The sequence below is a fragment of the Triturus cristatus genome, chromosome 4_1 (genome assembly GCF_964204655.1).
Source record: "Triturus cristatus chromosome 4_1, aTriCri1.1, whole genome shotgun sequence".
Classification (NCBI taxonomy): Eukaryota; Metazoa; Chordata; class Amphibia; order Caudata; family Salamandridae; genus Triturus; species Triturus cristatus.
The window spans coordinates 1,207,530,347-1,207,551,267 of NC_140585.1; the positions used below are offsets into that span (position 1 = coordinate 1,207,530,347).

At 42.6% G+C, this 20,921-nt stretch overlaps 1 protein-coding gene across 2 annotated transcripts in view; it reads left to right on the plus strand.

Annotated features, from left to right (window-relative positions):
* The window catches only part of DIP2B (DIP2 acetate--CoA ligase B (putative)), a 768,291-nt gene that overhangs the window by 340,467 nt on the left and 406,903 nt on the right, over positions 1-20,921 (plus strand). For both annotated transcript variants that reach the window (XM_085654541.1, XM_085654539.1), the window contains exon 4: positions 11,446-11,571. In XM_085654541.1, coding sequence (XP_085510667.1) covers positions 11,446-11,571 — 126 coding nt within the window. The remainder of the gene's footprint in view (positions 1-11,445; positions 11,572-20,921) is intronic.

Consider the following 20,921-nt stretch of genomic DNA (forward strand, 5'->3'; position numbering starts at 1 on the left):
TCACACTACGAAACAAAAAGGGGATTTGAGCATAAGAGTAGTTTTGCAGCTTGAAGACTTTTCTGGTTTCACATGAAACCCTGCTACCTCCCCTAGAAGAGGTGAGAGTGTTCAGCAAGGTGAAATGGCTGCAATTATGATTAGGTACAAAGCCCTAGAACAGTGCAGGTCACCAAGGGGACAAAAGAATCTGAAGACACCGACCATGCAGTGGATCTACATTTGATGTCGTAGAGGGAGGACTATACCCACATACTGGTGGACACCCAAAAGGACAAGAAACAAGAGAAATTAGGGACAAGGCAGAAAAATGCACAGCACGTGAATCCAGAAGTGCTTTCAAGATGCAAGACTGCTCATTTTCATTCCTTTCTTTACAAGAGTTAAACGAAATATTCCAACTCTTCAGTGACAGAAGTTTCCATCATGCCAGTAATGCCATTCACAGAATTGAGTGGTGAAGACTTCCACAAGATGGCTGCCTTCTCTTCCTGTGTTGACTGCCACCACAGTAGAGTCTTATGTCTCCATTGGCTCTTATACTGGCAACCGAGACATCAATTCTGTAAGGCTAAACAGAACTCTGGGTTGTTTTGCAGTGTTATCTCTTGGCTGAGCGAGAAGCAGATCAAAGCTTTTTGAGCATTTCAACCTAAACATTGATAAATAGTCGTGTCTTTCCCACACTTAGTCTAGTGGCCGGATCGTTACATTAGATGTAGTGAAAGTCTAATTTGTAGCTTGTGAAATGCTTTATGATGCAAAAGAGTTAGATCCATTTGAACTACAGCGCTGCAAAAATGTTTGAAAATATCCCTCCTTCAAAAGCACAAACATCTCAACCGTAACCATTTTGGGGTAGATGGCTTTAAATGTCCGATATATAAGGAACTCTCACGTTGTGAAAAATGTCAAGTGTACGCTTGTTATTTTTATAATGACTACCAGAGGGGCCACCTGAGAGCAGTGAATGAACTGTACTTGTATTCGTTTTATAAAATCTTTTTATTTAAAGGCTTATGTTTGTGCGGCCGCACAACTCAGATCAAATTGTGCATCCTTCTCCATTGTACCCCAAGCCTAAAACTAGAGGTGTTGATAGTTTGTAAAGCGACCTGTTAGGTCCTCGATTTTTTAGAGCAATTACTTTAAAATGAGGTGACTCATTAACATGTAGTTTGAGGTTCACTATGACATCAGGGTCTTGGTTGAAGTTCATGAGAAATAAATAATTGGAGTAGTTAGAGGCTCAATCAATCAATCAATCAAGGAATTTGTATCGCGCACTACTCACCCGGAAGGGTCTCAATGTGCTTGGGGGAGGGGTCTGCTACTGCTCGAACAGCCAGGTCTTGAGCTGTTTCCTGAAGGCGAGGTGGTCCTCGGTCAGCCGCAGGTGGGCGGGCAGGGAGTTCCATGTCTTAGCCGCCAGGTAGGAGAAGGATCTTCCTCCGACGGTGGCTCTCTGGATGCGAGGGACGACGGCGAGGTTCGCAGGTCGTAGCTGTCGGGTGGGCGTGTAGAAGGTCAGGCGGTCGTTGAGGTACCTTGGGCCCAGGTCGTGGAGGGATTTGTGTGCGTGGGTGAGGAGTCTGAACATGATCCTCTTGTTGACAGGGAGCCAGTGCAGGTCTCTCAGGTGGCTCGAGATGTGGCTGCGTCGGGGGGCGTCCAGGATGAGACGGGCGGAGGCGTTCTGGATACGCTGAAGTCTTTTATGAAGCTTGGCTGTTGTACCGGCGTAGAGGGTGTTTCCGTAGTCTAGTCTGCTGGTGACGAGGGCCTGGGTGACAGTCTTCCTGGTCTCGGTCGGGATCCATCTGAAGATCTTGCGGAGCATGCGGAGGTTGTGGAAGCAAGATGAGGAGACGGCGTTGACTGTGCTGCTGAGTGGTTTCCTTTAGGATGGGCTTGATGTTTTATGGCGTTTGAGTGCAGAGGAGGGAAGCAGAATGTGAGGAACTGCAAGCAGTTAGGGTTGTGTACTCCTGAATAGGCTCCTCCAACTTGTTAGTGGTTGAGGTGTTGCATGCTGTAGCCTGTGGACAAGCACCTCTAGAATGATTGTAGAGATGGGGATAAGCCATATATTGTACTTGAAGTTTGTGCATGCTGTTAATGATTGGTGATTGTGGTTAGCTTGTGACACACTGCAGAGTACAAGATGAATTGTCTGCAAATGTTGGTCACAGTTGTGTGTAGGAGGTTTTGAAGGTTAGAGATATCAGAATCCTGGATGCTAGCACTGTGATGAATTGCAGGAGGAGCATGTGATCTTTGACCCAATGGTAACGTGTAGCAACACAAAGTAATGGGTGTAATGTTCAAGTTAACCTCCGCCACTGATAATTACTTGTGTGCATTCTATACCATCATTATTTCGTCCCATGTCATTACAGACATGGGGTTCACCATGTGCCAGTCGTCTTACTCCCTTCCAAGACAGTCCTGGCCATGCTTTCCTGCTCCCAACTAAAAGGAATGCAAGTCCCCCAGATGTATTTAGCATTATTTTTCTTATCAGTAAGGTGCAGTTTTAGTCACTGTGGCATAGCGATCTATGAGGCCCATCTTCTGTGGCGGCCAAGACTGCTATGCACAGGGTAGGTGCCATGTGTAATAGCACAGTGAGCAAATCTATAATGTAATGGAATGCTATCCAGTGCATTGCCACTGGTTAAGATTCATTCATGCATTTCATCAATGTTTTATGTTCTCCTACATTATTGTATCTTCTTTGATGTGTGAAAGGTAGACAATTGGTCTATGCGCCATGCTCAGCCCCAATAGGTATCTCCATTAAATTCTTTCAGAATGTACTTCTAAGAACTGCTGCCGGTTTAAGCTTCTGAAGGCTAGGTTCTTTCTCCAGTATACAAAAAGTAATGAAGGAATGCTTGAATTAATCTCAGCTAGTGGTAATTACTCTGGCCACACCCCAGCCCACCATTTCACCTCAGTATGGACCCAGCTGTATACAAATCAGTCTTGACCCTGTTCAGTTGGTGCAGTCCAGCCCGAAATGCCAGGCCTTACCTGAACCAGAACACAAGCAACGCAGGACCGGTTTCACCCTTTTAATGGGCACATCAGTCAGAAGTTCTTTCTCCATACATCTGCTTTGCTAATGAACCAGGCTGAAGAAGTCATTTGTACTACATGATGCTGTTGGGTTGTGTATCCAGGCAGGTCGCCACTTATTGACTGATTTTCTTTGAATATGAAGTAGGCAGCATCTATACAGGGCAGTAGATGTCCCTGGTTTATGAAAGAAGGCAAAGGCCTGTTAAGCATACACCAGCGTGGGAAACAGAAGAGGGCTATTTAAATAGGATTTTTTCAAGTGGCTCCCAAGTTGCAGTTCCTTTAGCCCACTCCCTTTGTCCCAGTGATCTCCCCTGTGCTGTTAGATACTTGTGTCCATTTCCTGCATAGGACGGAAGTGTTGTGCTTCCGTTGTACTCTAGTCAAGTCCCACCTCCAATGCCTTATTTTTTCATTTACTTAAACAGTGCCTTCCAAACCTGTTCATTTCAAGTATTGTTAGGAAATGGCTTTATCAAGTTTTACTGTACGAGGCCAGCACCAGAAATAATTATCGTTAACCCAACTTCAGGGGGTTGACATTTCAGAGCATGTTTAACCCAATGATGAGCAATGTCTGGATTTGTTATCCCATGTATCTGCTCGCTCCTGCACATGCCGTCCATCGGTTACCCCACATTTTCCCTTTGTACCTGCAGGGGTGGCTGGAATATTCTGTTAAATGGAACACTAGTGGGCAAGTTTCTGCCGGTTAAAAACCATTAGAGAATACAGTATGCGCCCCCTGGAACACTGTTGTGAGAAAACATGCTGAAAATAAAATCTCAATTTGTCTTCAGGAAGAGCTACTATTTTCTCTGCCAGCTTGCTGATGTATGTCTTCTGTTACACGAGCAGCGGTCACTTCATTAACAAGCATTGGCATAGCCAATAGGTCTTGCTTTTGGGTTCTTATAAGTGTACAGCCATGCAGCACATTATCCTGGGTGCTATGTCACCAGAGATTGATGAGCTATACAATTACTACACACTGTGTCATGCCGTCCGATTCGGTAATACATGCTTGCCTCCCGAAACATTTATGGAAACATTTCCAAGGCTTTTTAATGCACAGCCAGTAAGACAAGTTCCTCCATGCAAGTTAACAGCACTATAACAGTCTGTGTGTGACTGAGTCACTAGAGTATTGAACAGCCTGAAGAATCATGGTCAGGGCCATTTTTAAGCCTAAAACAATAAGATGACAAACAACTTTACTGAGGAATGCATCATGGAGAAAGAAACACGATTAAGCTGTGCATTTGAAACCCATAAACTAAGCTCTACTCTAAGACTCTGCACTGACAGAGTATGACTGATAGCTAGCCCAACATTGGTGATCTAGTAGCTGTTGTGAAAAAAAATACCCAGCTGCAATTGAATTCAATCCATGTCTCATGTGTCTCGTTACACAAAAACAGCATACCTATCATATGGCTCATGTTGTACAGCATCTGCTGCGAAAGGATTAATGGCTGCATGGATTGTACTGAGCTAAAGCCAAGACTGGAAGTCAATTTGTCGCGTGGAAGCACGGAGATGCAGATACACACATGTAAAGCAACAATCTGCCCAGTTATTGCAGTGTTTGTTAGGAGTTCTCTTGTAAAAAATATACACACTGTTGATAGATTCGTATCACAGAGAGGTTCCATAACACAAGGTGATTTTATTATATGCATTTACAACTAACATCACCTGGGCGGATATGTTCAATGCAAAAAGCCGCCAATGTTGTACACACCTTCTCTGCATCAAAATATCATGTTCTACCATTGCTTTTGAAATTCTTAGGCCCTACTCATACCTTCATTATCTTACTTAGTAGAAGATAATTGTACATCATGAATAGAAATAGCCCACATAGATTCATGAAGATTCATGGGGCAATATAAAATGAGCATGTAAATGCGGAAACTGACTGGCAATATGTGCTTCGTTCGTCAAGTTGGCTGGCCAAGTATAAGCAGAAATACAAGGGCAAATGAGGCTTCATATATTCCTACAAGACCAAATCTGGGCATATAAAGGTGTTTTGCTTCTACTGCAAGCTGTCCCAGTGGTTCAGATCAAAATCCCGGCATAGCCAAATCAGAGGGATTTCCAAACAAAAAACACCCAAAAAAACAATCCACGTAGAAGGGCTCTCAAATGGTCAATGACCAGGTCTGGTGAGATGCTGCTGTAATCACAGCATCCACAGTCTCCACTTGTATTCACTGAGCATCGAATGGAAAGTAAAACATGAACAAGGCATGGGAGAAAGGTATATCTTTTTTTACTCTTTTTTTTTTTTATTTTTTTTTTTTTTTATTTTTCGAGGAAATATACAAGGAGGTCCTTCCTAATGACCAACAAGCAAGAGACAGCTGGCTGGAAGCTATTACCCTCCCATCTCTCTCGATAATTCAAAGTAAGGCCTTGGAGTCCGATATCACAGAGGCGGAAGTGATCAAAGCCATTCATCAACAAAAAAAAGGGAAAGCGGCTGGCCCAGATGGGCTGCCAGGGGAGATTTATAGATCCCTGGAGAATGTCTTAGCCCCTGTGTTGATGTCCTTATTTAATGGTATCTTAATAGATGGGGAGTCGCCGCCCAAATCTTGGGGGGAGGCTACAATTATACTTATCCCGAAGCCGGGGAAATCTCCCCTCGAGTGCGGGTCATATAGACCAATATCACTATTAAATAACGATTATAAAATCTTTGCAACAATCATGTCAGCTAGATTGGCGAGTGTTATTGGTACTATAGTCCATCAGGATCAAAAAGGGTTCATTAAAGGTCGACAATTAGTCGACCTAACACACCAACTAATAGGAGCCATAGATATTGCTTCTGCCTTCTCCCTACCTATGGCCACTCTAACTCTGGATGCAACTAAAGCATTTGACAGAGTAAACTGGCTCTACCTCATAGACGTACTTAAAAAATTCAACTGTGGGGAAGGTTTTTGTAGAACTATAAAGCAGCTCTATAATACTCCTTCGGCCAGACTATTGATCAATGGGGTTTTGACAGACTCTTTTAATATAACTAGAGGTACGAGGCAGGGCTGCCCACTTTCCCCTCTCCTATTCAACCTATACATAGAACCATTTGCCCAGCTTTTGCGTGAGGAGGCTAATATTTCATCTTTTAGCTTTGGAGAGTGGGAAAGTCGGGTTGCTCTCTATGCGGATGACATCTTGATCTTTACTTCAGATCCAGTAAAGGCATTTCCCGTAGTCATCAAGCGGGCAGAAGAGTTTGGTCTCATCTCTGGGTACGAAATAAACTCTAGAAGAGCGAAATAATGGTCTGGAACTTACCGGATATACAGCTGGGGGTAAATATTTCCACTTCCATCCGATATCTTGGTATAAGAATTACTCAAGAAATGGACAGTATAGGACAAACTAACTTAAATAGAATTTATATCGAGACTAAAAAACTTCTAAAATCTTGGTCTCATCTGTCACTTTCTATAACGGGTAGGGTGAACTTGGTAAAAATGTCCATTCTCCCTAAGTTTACGTTTATTTTTAATGCGATCCCTCTGGCATTCGACCCCAAATTAATTGAAAAATGTCAACAAGAAATAAACTCCTTCATATGGAACTATAAAACAACCAGAATAGCTTGGAAGAAGTTGAGGAGAAGAAGGGAGAAGGGTGGGCTCGCCTTGCCAGATTTACTGTATTACGCCTGGGCATTCCTGCTGTCACATTCTAGGATGCTTCTAAAAATGCCATCTAACCTTCAACCTGGGTCGATATACAAAGCAATGTTGATGGGGGTGAATCTGTCGGCAGAGGGTTTTTTGTTCAAATTTGGGAGCCAGAAATTCTTCAAAAAAATCAAGTTAAAAATTTTACACTCATGGGCCAAAACTTGGTTTAGTATTAGGAAGAGATTAGGGCTGTCTTATTATTCGGATTTTTCTCCAATCTGGGACTCGCCAGGTCTCCCAATATGTCTGAAGGATAGTCTGTCTTCCATAATACAACAAGCTGGCATCAGGAGATGGGGTCAGCTATTTAAGGAAGGGGCATTAATAGCTTGGCCCCAATTATATGAATCTGTAGGGCCCGGACTCTCCAGATTCAAATTCATCCAATTGGAAAGTTGGGCTAGAGCCCAAAGTCGTACAGACCCCCACCTAGGGAAGGCCAGCATCCTAGAGCAACAACTAGTGGAATCTCCATCGGGAGGGAAAGAAGTAGCTAAATGGTATTGGCAGTTGATGGAGGAAAGTGATGGAGAGTTCCTTCTCCCAGACCAGCTATGGGGGGGGGTGTCTGGCATACACTGTGAAGAGCTCTGGCTTAAATCTTTTGATTTACTTCATAAAATTGTAAAACCATCATGGCTAAAACGAAATCAGCTATTTTCAGCACATCGTGCATATATAACCCCGTTGAGACTCTCCAAATTTCTCCCAGATAAAAAGTGCAACAAATGTAATTACAGCGAGGCCTGTGATGTACATATGTTTTTGGACTGCCCGGTCATCGCCGGCTTTTGGGAAGAAGTGAAGAACACCCTGAATTCCATACTAAACGTATCCTTGTCAATAACCCTACCACTTGTCATCTTTGGTTTGGATGACAACATCATTGGCAAGGCAAGGTCCTTCCTCTTCTATGCAATGCTATTGGCCAGAAGACAAATCTGTATTCACTGGACGGAGAAAACAGCCCCACTACACTCAGGGTGGCTTTCATCGCTATACGAGACATCTAGAGCGGACCTTAACAGATCATGCAGTAAACACAATCTAAGTTTTTGGAACCTGCTGATCGAATGGCGATAGTGTCCGGGGTTTTTTTTTTTTTTTTTTTTCCCCGGGTCCTATGATTATGCCTTGAATACTCCTTGACCGGGATTTTGTTTGTCTTGGTCCACTAACGGTCCTGCAGGCTGTAACATGCCTAGATGGAGTTTGTGAAAGCCCCTTGGATGTTGGAGTTGGTATGCCACCACTACATTAATTTGTGTACGAGTGGGGTGGTTGGCCTGTCCATCATTGCGTGTTAGGCAAATGAGGACAAAAAAAAAAAAAAAAAGAAAAAAAAAAAGGGAGAAAGGTATATCTTAGATCACGTTCAGTGTGAAGCCATGTGATATGTAGCACATTTTGACACAGACAGGCAGACGCAGGATGGTGGGGCTTGCCCGCTTCTGGCATAAGTGAAGTTGTTTTTGTTCAACTCACCGCGTATGGCACAGAACAAGGGAACAAAGGAACTAGGAACTAAAATAAACATGAATCGCGGCTTAACGTGAATAGATTATATGAATTCACTTCTAAGCGCTATATGTTCAAAATACATCACAAAACACGTCTTCCACTCTGAGGTCCTTTCACCAAGTGGCAACACGTGCCATTGCATTTTTAGCAAATTTTGAGCCATGTGAGCTAGAAACCAAATTTTATTTGGTAAAGTATGCATCTTATGCAGCAGTTGATAGATTATGTGGCGAATGCGGCAAATCTATAATTATGCGAAAATCACTGCAGCCTCACAATCTCATAATTCCACTGCCTCTGATCATAAGGCATGTTATAACAGAGCCTGAGTTCGAACATATACCATGCAGTCTGCAAATATGATAGCCAAAGCACAATCATTCAGCTCTGGCAACATAATATTTTACAAAGCTCTGTTAACGTAACATAGCAGGTTAATTGAGTTAAAACAAATATCAATTAAAATTACTTTCTAACCACAATTAGATCTTAATTTGCAGTGGAAGGTAGTAAAATATAAAATATCCAATATGGATTTGAGAACAATCACAACACTCAATGACAGTGCAAGAATCATTTTTGCAGCTAAGAGAATCCTTGTAACACCGCACTATACGCACACCTTAAACATAAAGATGACAGACATAGCCTTGTCACCGTTATGCAAACCATTATGAAATAATTATGAAAACTGTCAGGGAAGCAAGAGACAAGCAGCAGAAGAACAGAATGTATACAATAATTAAAAAGTGGCATGAGGATTAAAACAATATTTAAATCTGAAAATCAGACAAACCTTGGGTACTGTCAATCCACACAGCGTAGAACACGAAATGCAACTTTTGACTGTTGTTTTGTGAACATCCAGCGGTCACTTATACACTTCACGGAAGCAACTCGCATTGACCTATAGGAGCCAGGTTAGGCACGATTGTTAATAGACTAGATTACATTTTCTGATGCAATCCCAGGATCAGCGTCTGTGAGCCCTGGGGGCGTGCTGCCGAAAGCTATCTGTTGGTGTCCGTGTGAGGGAGACAAGCAGGGAAGGGGAGTGATATAAAGAAATGCGGAAGAGAAGGGAGGCCGCAAGGGAATGAGTGAGGGCGGAAAAGAATCAATCAAGGAGTGAGAGAAAAGGGAAGGACTGCAGAAGAGATGATAGAGAGAAATGAGGCAGAAAGACGACGAAAGAGAAGTTAGAATGGGTGAGGGAGTAAGGGGTGGCGAGAACAAGGAATGTGTGGGAAGAGAAAAGTGGAGACAAGAGATTGAGGTAGGTAGTTAAGGGGAAGAAGCGAAGAAAAAAGGGAAGGGAACAAATTAAAGAAGGAGGGAACAATGGAAGCATAGAAGGAGAGAGGTAGAAAAGATATGAAGGAGCGTGAGAGAAGAAGGAATGGAGAATGTGAGACTAAAGGACGAAGGGAAGACCGGGGGAGACGAGAAAAAAGAACTGGAGCTGAATGAAATGGAAAATACAAGAAGGAAGGAAAAGAAACAAGCATCGGCCGTAAAAGCGAAAGTCATCGCAATCACTCTGAAAGCGAAAGTGATCGCGATGACGCGCTAGGATGTGCGCGCAGCAGCGGGGGGAGGGGCGAAGATGGTGCTGAAGGCTGGCGCAGGAAAGGCAGATGGCTGGGCGAGAAGGGAGGGGGGAATGCGGGGAGCAGCTGTGCGTGTGCACGCCATCGTGCACTGAAGCTTGTAGCCAGCACACAAATGTGGGTAGCACTTTAAAAACCCACCTACTACATTTCTCGCCAGATCAGCGCATGCGCTGGGTCAGGCGAGACCTAAAAAGCACCTAAAGTCGCTTTAAAATCAAAATACGCTTTCTAAAGGCTTCTCGTTATGACGACCAAGAACCACCATCAACACATCAATATTATGCTGTCCGTTATGATGGAAGATTTCCCAGCCTAGACGCCGGGAAAATAAAATGTTTGTTTTTGTCACTTTTTTTTGCTTTATTTTTGTGTCCCATAAAGTAATAGTGTAGTGTTCTTTATTTTCGTGCGTTGTTTCCTTGTACCTCTGCCCTCCCAACCTGATCCAATCAAATGTACAAGGCAGAAAATTAGGATAGGTTTTTCCTTCTTGCTTTCTAAATATGCTAAGAGCAGCGGCTATTCACTGGGATTATTGCTCCTGAACCCAATTGTGAACTAACATCTGAGCTGGAGTCTATGCAGTTAGAAACAGTGGGACTATTTTTTTGTCCACAACACCGTTAAGTCATTATGGCACCGCCTCTGGCCGGAAAGCATTTTCTAATAAACAATGGGCTTTTCTGAGGCAAACTGCTAGATGCAGAATAACGCACAGGATGTGTCTATAGATCAGTGTAAGCTGCACAACTAGTGTTACAGTTAAGCCATCTGATTTGTGAAATGAAGCAATACAGTGGAGAAACTCTGAATTTCGAATTAGGCATGACGCAGCCGGGATCATGCATTGGCAGCATACATTCTTCTTCTTCTCTTTTGTCCACGGCAAAGAAGTTCATGCAGAGATCACAACAAGCAGACCTAAGTTCTTAATAAGGGTGTTTTGTTGATTTTAAGCATGTTACCAAGTTTGAAATGCTACATTCCGTAGTGTTAGTTTGTGTTTTTTGTTTACTTTGAGTTATCTTTTTTTTTTTATTACTTCAAAATTGCAACAGTGTAGTTTAGTTTTCTGGGAAATCGAGCATTTTAGAGATTAAGTGGCAGAATTGCCTTCCTAGGCACATCTAGGAGGTATGGCAAACGGGGTGGCAGCTTTTGTAAATTGGGCTGGAAAGACAGTGCTCACGGGCAACCCTCAAGGTCTCCTAGACACCATTAGCCACCATCAAGGCTTTACATATCTCATTTAATTAAAATAAGGAGCTGCGAAGACCTTGTTGAATAATATTGAAGGCGTATAGAAGAGTGATTTGATTTCTGTGCAAAGCGTGTTATCCACCATTTTGGTTAACACATATCTACCTTTTGCTGCCATATTGATATGTTATACGTTAAATGTTATAATTTCTTTGTGTTGAATGTTTTCGTCAAACTGGTGGCATTGTTTTACAGGTCTGTCCTGTTGGTGAACTCATTTTGTACCTTCTAATATATTTCTCTCTGTCCCTCAGATATTCACACAGAGGCAGTGCAGGCAGCCCTGGCAAAGCACAAGGAGCTGAAGATGGCGTTGCCAATGCCAACTAAGAGACGGTCCACTTTTGTGCAGTCCCCGGCCGACGCTTGTACACCCCCAGGTAGGAGGCGCTCCAGCCAGATGCATGCTGAATATACACTGGTTAGGGGTAGTCAGTGCACATTGAGTGTAAGAGTAGGTTAACAGGATGCTGTTTCGCAGACGAGTAATCTCTATGTTCTTATTTGATAAGCCCAGAGTGTAGTTTACAATAGGAGATTTGGCCTTTCAGTTGTAACTTTAAATACATATATTAGGTCGATAGGGATTTCATATGCTGTCTGATCCAGGTTTTTTTTCTTCTGAAATTCCCACCTTACGTAAAAGGTGTCAACACAAGTCATTTTGTGGATTCCCAGTCCCCCTTAGTTCTCTAACTGAATTTGAAGGAGTTTGAGTTATCTATTAAAATGTTTAAAAAATCCCCAATGTGCCATATATTGTTGACATTGCTGCCTCTCTACACCAGGAATTTAGAAAGCGTTTTACCAGTGCTACGATATATTTTGACATCAGTGCACCTGAAATGGGCTATCACTGTTTTAGTTTACTATTCTTGGGACATGGCTCCACCAGGCGCCATGTTTTGAGGTACCGGTGCACTTGTGTAACCTTGGAGAATCGCTATGCCATATCTTTGGTAGCACTGCACCAGTGAAAAACATTGTGTGGCTTGTTCTGATGGTTTCTTTTCTTTTTTCAATCTCAGCCACTTAGTTTTAATGAACGTTGATCAAGTTGGATTGGCTTCATCTTTGGTGTTTCGGGTATAATTGTTACCTGAAGATGCCAGTACACAGTTAGCGAACATAGCTATTAAATTTAGGTTCATCATAAGTTTTCTTTTTAGTGCCCAGTCAATAAGCTGCCTCGTTCTCTAGGTTTACAGTAGTGTCCTGTCATTAGAGAAGTCTAAAATCTGCTCCAAATTTACTATCTGTGAGGTAGGGTTACCAGAGTGAACTGAGTTGTGAAGTTTCAGTCCTTGTTTGCTTCTTGATTATCTTAAGGTGGTAGGGACAGATAAAAAGACAGGAGGTATGGGGTGGGGGGGGGGGTCCGATCTCAAATGCATCTGGTTTGCTCACTATGATTTAGTTTGATGTTGGGTTGATTTGTACTTCTTTGGTGCCCTAGCCCAAAAATCTTTCAGTTGGATAGTCCTCAATGCGGGGTCTCCTTGTCCTTGTTGCAAACACTAATTACATTGATCCGGGGCTTTGATTATTTTTTCAACTTCATCCATAAATGGACTTTGCCCCTTGGTCTGCTGCTTTTTTGCTGGGTATGGACCACAAGGGTTATATGGGATCTTGGAGGAAAAATACTTAATGAACTTGTTCATGAAAAACATCCTCTAAAAACATGTTTCCTCAAATCTTTTCAAATTCATGACGTTCTCCGATTTCAGATCCATCCTGCTGAATCCTCTTTATGTCAAAATAATTATGTGAAGCCCTTGTTTGCAGGATCACATAGATCCAATGATATACCCTTTGTCCCCATTTCTTCTTTAATTCTGTCCAACATATTTTTGTCTTGTAACTAAAGACTCACACCACCACCATATTTTTATTTCTTCCTGTTCCGAAGTTGACACATCATCATGGCCCACCCAACTGTTTTTTTAAATTATTTAACATTGACCTCTACTAGTTGCTCTGTCGTACCATCGTAGCTTCTTTACTATACCCTAGTACCCCGATTCCAATATATAACCTAGTATCTCTATCCCAGTCTATACTCTAGTAACTCTTTCCTTACGGTAAAACATATTTCTACCCTTGCCTAGAGCCTCGTAGAATCTCTAACTTTACCTCTACACCTCCCTAGGGAGGAAAGTACCTCTGCACCTACCTCTACTTTAATACGTTTATCTCTTCCTATAAAGAAGTGCATACATTTGCGCCTATACCTTACTACCACTGCAACTTAAAATCTATACCACCTATATCTTATCATCTGTACCCATACTTAAATACCTGTGCCTGCTTTCTCTCTTTACTCTAGTAATGCCGTCCTTGCTCATATTGTTATCTCTTGCCATATATATGGCCTAGTACTTCTCCACTTACCTATGAGTTAGTACCTACCTACCTCCTTTACTCCTTACCTGGTTTTTTTGTGCCGTTTTCTGTCTCCTATGCTCAGATTATTTTGGTAATTATATGTATTTAGCGCTTACTACCCCTGACGAGGCATTGAAGCACTTTTTGGCAGATCGCACGTTACTCCAGAGCCCAAGGCTAGCAGTTACTCTAGTAGTTAATGTGATTATTCATGTTCTCAAGAAAAAGTGCATGCATTTACCTCAGTTACTTAGTGATAGATTATATTAATACAGGTTAGAGTGTTCATTAGCAGGGGTTATGTGGTTTCTGGTGAATGGTTGGTGATGTAGGTAGGCTGGTGGAGATTCGGTATTGTTAGATTACAGTGATAGGGTTTTAAAGAAGAGAGGTTGTGATTTGCAATTGCAGAATTACAATAAAGAAGGATTAAGGCCGACAGGCATGAGACTGAGATGAGGCTATACTCAGAAATAGAAGGCATGCGGAGGATGGAAGGTAAGAAGAGGGTCACTCGAAGAAGATAGGAGGGAAATCAAGCAGAAGTAGGTCAAGGTCAATTTTACACGCAGGGTTTGAGCAGTATAGTGGGAGAAGACCTTCTAAGACGGCAATCAAAAGGACGATGCATGCCTCAAAGCTCAGCAGCATGTTGAATTTCTTTAAATGTCACTGAGTTAGTGGTTTTCCTCATTTTTGTAAATTCACTAAAACAATGTTTTCCTTTTGGGAGTTTCTCCCATGTAAGGTAGAGCCACTATAAATGGTGCTGATTGAGAGAATCTAATCAGTGAAACGCAGAAGATTGGTGTGGCCTGTGTAATGGGGTATTTGGATGTGTGAGAGGAATTTTACCTTCTTTGTCCAAGTAGGAACAAATTCTATAAGCGATGGAGTCTTATATTTTTTTCTTCTTTGTTGCCATGCAGAGAATTAATCCTCGGGCACTGCAAACATGAACCGACCTGTTAAAAGCAGCTGTTCTGGAATTGTGTGCAGAGTGCCACAGACCAGACATTTGCCAGCGTTCGATTTTGAAATGGCACGTCAGATTTGTTTTGTTTTAAGTTTAGTTAACAGAGATTAGTTGTAATACTTATTACAGAGGTAGAGGATAGTTTAAAATGCTCATTTTTGAAAAGTATATTGTGGTTAATTTCCAAGGATGGGGTCTTGCTTCTTACTACCCCCTGCTTATTTGATGTTTAAAGATGTGAATCACATTTCACAACTCTTTCTAACCACAAAATGGGTCGACACGCTAAACTTCAATCATCCCTTCTAAAAGCCTGTTTGGGAAAATGTTTACAAAGTTCTGTACACTTTTACCACAAGCTGCTCAATCAATCTCATTGAATGTTGAAGTCTTTTACTGCATGTCAATATATCAGTTGGTGTCCCTTTTACCACTGACATGGCAAAAGGCATGCTCAGGAGGTTGGCCCATTTTATTTTTCACCCACAAAATATGCCTTATTTTATAAAACTTTTGATTATTTAAAAAGAAAGGCAAGTTCAATCTGTGGGAATCCTTTTTTTCTTTTCCATTTTCAATTAAAAACAAGACTTTCTTAGCTTCTTCCTGAAATAAAAGTTACATAAACATCTATATAAATCCCAGAGTATCGACTGGGACAACTTGCACAGCATTTATTTTTAAGTTCTCCTATCCCACACAATCCTCTCAACTAAAACCCCTAAAAGAACCCCAAGCATCATGGTAAAAGAAACCTAAGACACCAGGCAATGTACACAACTGTACTATCGGTGTACTTCTAGCTTCATCAATCCCTGGGTAAGTGAGAGGGGTGGCCAACATACATGGCCTAAATCACAGTTCCTCAAGAGGGTTGATTCCCATTATAACTTGAATAGAGAACAAGTCAGAAGTAAGGCGTGCTCCCAATACAGCATCATGTTAATCAAAAAACGTACCATACAATAATGAAATAATTTGAGAGAAACTTCAGGGGCAAATGCAGTGAGAATTGCTAGAAGATTTACCACTTATATTGGAGGGAACAAATGTTCAGGGATGTTTATTATTATTTTTAATGTGTGCTTGCATTTGCTTGGTTAATTCCTACCAGCGATGTGCTGTGGGGAGTTTCATCAGCTCGTTGAGCATTCTCTGCAAGCGAACGGCTCATGACTGAAGCGCAGAGAGTAAAGGGCTATGTCATATAGTAATAGAGGTGGAGCAGCGAGCTTCCATGCTCTTGTAAGGTTTCATCTTTCATATGTGGGTAGAGCTGGGGCGTAAGGCACCTGTGGTTGTGTCAAGGTGAGCTCACGCTGTAGGACAGCCAACTTCATTCTCACTGGGCTAGAACATTGTACAGTTTGCTGAGATTTGGGAAAGAGGATTGCCTGCAATGCACCAGTGATAAGGTGTCCCACAGACAGTCCTGTTAAACTCGGAGATCGATTAGCTGGCTACGTGGTGGGCCATTGCAGCTGAATAGCCACATAGTATTCTTCAATATCTGGAACTTCCGAGCTGCTGCTGTCAATAGGCACCGGGGTCTCACTGTATCCCTAAGTATGTCTCTAAAGAGTTGATGCTACTGTTGGTACCGATGTTGGCAGTACCAAGGGCAGATTTGTAAAATGAGTCAATTAGCTTGACAATCTAAGCTGTCTCTGCCCATCCTGCCACGATAGGGAAATAATGGTCCAACAAGCACATTATGACACAGTTTGCTCTCTAAAATATCTTCTGTGGAGTATTTTACTTTCTTCCCAAGATTTTTAAAGCAATCTGTAACTCATTTCAAGGTGACCAGCCCCCCATCCACCATAACTGGAGTCGGCCCGGGACACAAATGAATAACACATGCCTTAGCCCAACTGATTATAAACCCGAAACCCAAAGGAATCGCTCAAGAATAGAGATTCTCCAAATTTAATGCCAAGAGATTCTGAATTTAATGAAAGACAAAGAGGCTATTCTGCATTAATCCTTTAATGCCACTCCATGCAGCCGCACTTGAAAGAACATTACATCATAAAACCAAAGGCAATCTAGAAAGGAACATTCACAACGTATAAATAGTCCATGCAGAGAATGATCCTCCTCTTGAAAATGCTGGACTTGTTCTCCCAAATTTGCTACTTTTTCCATGGATAGACGAGGAGTAAGAAACAGCTGCCGCGAAACACTTTAGAGAAACTGAATTATTGGTTATTATCTGAAAAGAAAAGGAATTGTTAGAGATTCTGATCCAAAGGACATGAAGAAAAAATAAATAAATGTACATCGATTATCACATTACATTCTACATTCATCGTATTTTTTTTTCATTTAAAAAAAATAAGAAATGTACGCAAAAAAGTAAATCCCACTAACTAGTATGGGAGGGTGGGATAGTGTCTTTAATGAAATTCAAGATTCTCTTGGCATTAAATTTGGAGAATCTCTATTTCATTACAACACTGAAGGCTACCATTATGCATATGGGTAGCTCTCCAGTACCATATCAGACATGTTCTCAATTGGTTTACAATAATGTTTAGAAAACGTGGAAACATTAGACAATCAGCTGCTCTCATGATGTCTTCCAGTCTTCCACCTTTCCAAAAGGCTTGACTAGCCATAGCACCACTCATGGAATGAACACAAACGGTTAGTAAATCGATACCAGTCTGCTGTATAGTACTTTTCACCCACCTTGCAATAGTTCCTGTGGTAACTGCTTGAAGAGATTTGACAAAATAAATCAATAATTGGTTAACAACAAAAGGACGAAAAATCGTTCATACAGGAATGATATTCTTTCACGCAATCCATGACAGTTTTTTGCACGAGTCATATCTTGGTTAAAAGATGGTATCGGACATAGTCTTTGTTCTTTAAGCAATTTCAAAATTTACCCCAAAGGGATCATAGAGCCTGTTACTTAACTGCAATGCCTTTATGTGGAAAAACGCTACAATAAGGGATTAGTCACAGTAAAAATGCTAGTTTCATTCCTTCAAACCTGCCGAAAATGGCCATAGTGGCATTTGCGATATCTAGCATAGATAATTGCAATGCGATAGATTATTGCAATGCGTTATACCTAGGAATCCAGAAACGCTTGCAATTAAAACTTCAGTCTCTTCAAAATGCTGCAGCTCATGCGCTCTTGTAAATTCAGTTCTATTTCACAAAGCTTTTGTGACTCGCATTGGCTAACTGTTGGCAAGAGAGAGAAATTTAATACCTTGTGTATGGTTCATAAGGCCTTAGAATGTGGGTCCAACTTTTTTCCAGAAGATGTTTTTTCTGGCATGCTCCTAATCATTATCTGAGATCAGGCACTGCCAAATTAGTGGCAATTTGAAAAAGAAAGTTGGAGGGAGAGTTAATCCTTCCTAGCATGTAAGCTTTGAGTTACTATGCCTCTTTCCCGGGGACTCCAATCAAACAGGGTGCTTTTCAGGAAGAAGCTAAAAACATGGCTTTTTTCAATCCATACCATGTAGAGATATCTGCCTACTCATTCGACCGCTAGCGCTAAAATGCCTTGGCAGTTCCATTCCATGCACTACAAAATTTTTACTTACTTACTAAAGTCTTTTTGAATCCAAAAATGTATTACCTGACCATGTAGAAAACAAGGTCACTTAACTTGGTTGGACGCAGGAACTTCACTGCTGAGCTTGACTCGGAGGGTGCCGTATGAATTGATAATAATTTTTGACATTACCTGACTATATTCGTTTTTACATCGACGACTGCATGTGGAACTATTTATTACGGCATAGTCCCGGCTGGGATGCCCTTATTTGTTAATCTAAGCCCATTCTGAAACCCCTACGGATTTTGGGGACCTATTCTATACCAGTGTATCCTGTCCAGATTGACTTTTGGAACCATACACGTCATTAGGGACTGCTCCCTAGGCGTGCATAGGTCATAAGAAGTGGTGAGCTTTTTGAGGTCCCGTCGGCAGAGCCCGTTCAAATTCATGCCCAGAAAACCTTTTGGTGACGTGTTGATACAGAGCCCCCTGCACTACACATTCAGCAACCGTTCATGTTCTACAAATGGTTTTAAGCCACTGATTTAATTGTATTCTCAGCGCCCTGATAAAGGAATCCTCTATTTATGTGCCACTTCCGAAACGCGCGTCAACGCTTTTCTTCTTGAAACCTGTATGAGCAATGATTTGATTAACTGGGCATATATTAAATTCTGTTTGTGCGTTCGTGTATTCTCCTTGTATCAATATTGTTTGTTGTTTACTGTTCATTTGTCTTGACAATGTGTTATGTTTTCTGTCATGTTTTATCAATTAACCTTCATACAATATGTTAATTGTTCATTGTAATGTTGGTGGGGCACATTTGATGTGTTAAGTATTTATTCTTCAGAGTTTGTTGGTTCATTTTTTATAATGAAATGTATATGTATTATATAAAATAAAACATGATTTATAAATTTGGTATATATTTTTGAATAATAAAATTGAAAACCATTGGTCAGTTGGACAACTGTAATTTTATCTTGGACATAATGCCTGATACTAAATAATTGGTGTTAGAAAACCCCGGGCAACCGGGTTAGCAGTCACCCGGTTTTTCCCAACACAAGGGGTAGCTTGGCTCGAGCGGTCGGGGGTCAGGCACCGTGTTAAGCGTACGTCACACCCTCACAATAACCATGCGTGCATCCGTTCCAAAAACGACACTACACCGTAAAAATTTATGAAAATATATCTGTGTTTATCTTGTTTTCTCTTAGTTGCAGGTTAAATAAATAATAACACACTTACAGTACACAAAGCTTCTTCTGTAAAAAGGGTAGGTCAAATAAATAAGCTCAGATCATAAATAATCAGTGAATAAATAGATGTGCATAAAATACATAGGCAAATAAATACTGTGAGGGAATAAATACTGTGAGACAATAAATACTGTGAGACAATAAATAGGATAAATACAAAGCATACAATACTCTCAATAAATATAAGCCATCAGTACACTTTCAAATCAGGTCACATTTGTGAGGTACTATGGGTTGATTTGGCCCAATCACAGCTTGTGGTTATGTGGATGGCCTGAGGGTGTCTCACCTAGCTTGGATAAGGCTGAGGCTAAAACCGAGGTAGATCAAGGGTAATCTAGGAATCTGGCTCTCCCAAACTACACAACCCCTCACACAGGTCACTGTATCAGTCTCAGTCCACCCCTGGCACTCCCAGGCTGGTCCTAACACCTCTCTAGCCCCTAGGATGGTCTCTTAGGGCTCCACAGGGCCTTAGGCGCCCTCTATTCCACTTACTGCCCTCTTTATGAACTTCCGACTCCGCCGGAGTCGTGTCGACGCCGTGAGGCGGTTCCGGTTCGATGTCGCTAGCCGGCCTCGGCTCGATGTCAGTTCTTGTCGACGCCGTGAGGCGGTTCCGGATCGATGTCGGCGGACGGCCTCGGCTCGATGTCAGTACCTGTTGACGCCGTGAGGTGGTTCCGGATCGATGTCGGCGGGTGGCCTCGGCTCGATGTCGCTGGGCAGCCTCGATTCGATGTCGGTCTCCGGCGTCACAGGGACACGATCTCCCTACTTCCGGGTGTCTCCGGAGTGCGACCTCCACTCCCGACCTCCGGTGCTCCTTTCCTCAGGTTCCGGCGACTCCGGAGTGCGATCTCCACTCCCGACCTCCGGTGCTCCTTTCCTCAGGTTCCGGCGACTCCGGAGTGCGATCTCCACTCCCGACCTCCGGCACGATTCACCTCGGTCTCCGGCGACTCCGGAGGGCGGACTTCACTCCCCCGTCGACGCCGCACACTCGACCTCAGGTGACTTCCTCCTCGACCTCTGGTGTCTCCACGACCTCCGTCGGCGCCCTCTCTTGACCTCTGGCGGCTCCGGGTACGACGTCTGCTTTCCAGTCAGCGCCGCTTCTTCACCTCCGGCCCCAGGTCTCTAGGCTTCTCGGCGTCGGACTCCAGGAAGATACCAATAGACAGGTCAGGAACTTGCTGTTCTTTACTTCCAAGGCCTGTTCCGGCTGTTCAGGTCCTTGAGTTGGTTCTTCTTGACTTTATCCCACACAGGGCTCCAGGCTGGGCTCAGTCAGTAGGGACTAGTATCAAGGGTGGGTTTCTGGACCCCACTCCAGGCACAAGTTTCCACCCCTGCTGCCTCACTCCTTCCTCCTTCAGTGTTGTGCTGCTCTCCCTTCACCAGTCAGGTGCCAACTGCCAACTCCAACTGCCAACCTGGAGATGCCTTCCCAACATTCTAAACCTGCCTCTCACTGTCACAGGGTTCTGGAATGTTCTAGAAGGTTCTGGTAAGTTCCAGTGAGTTCTGGTGATGTCACAGGTGACAATGGGTGGCCACCATTTTGTGTTT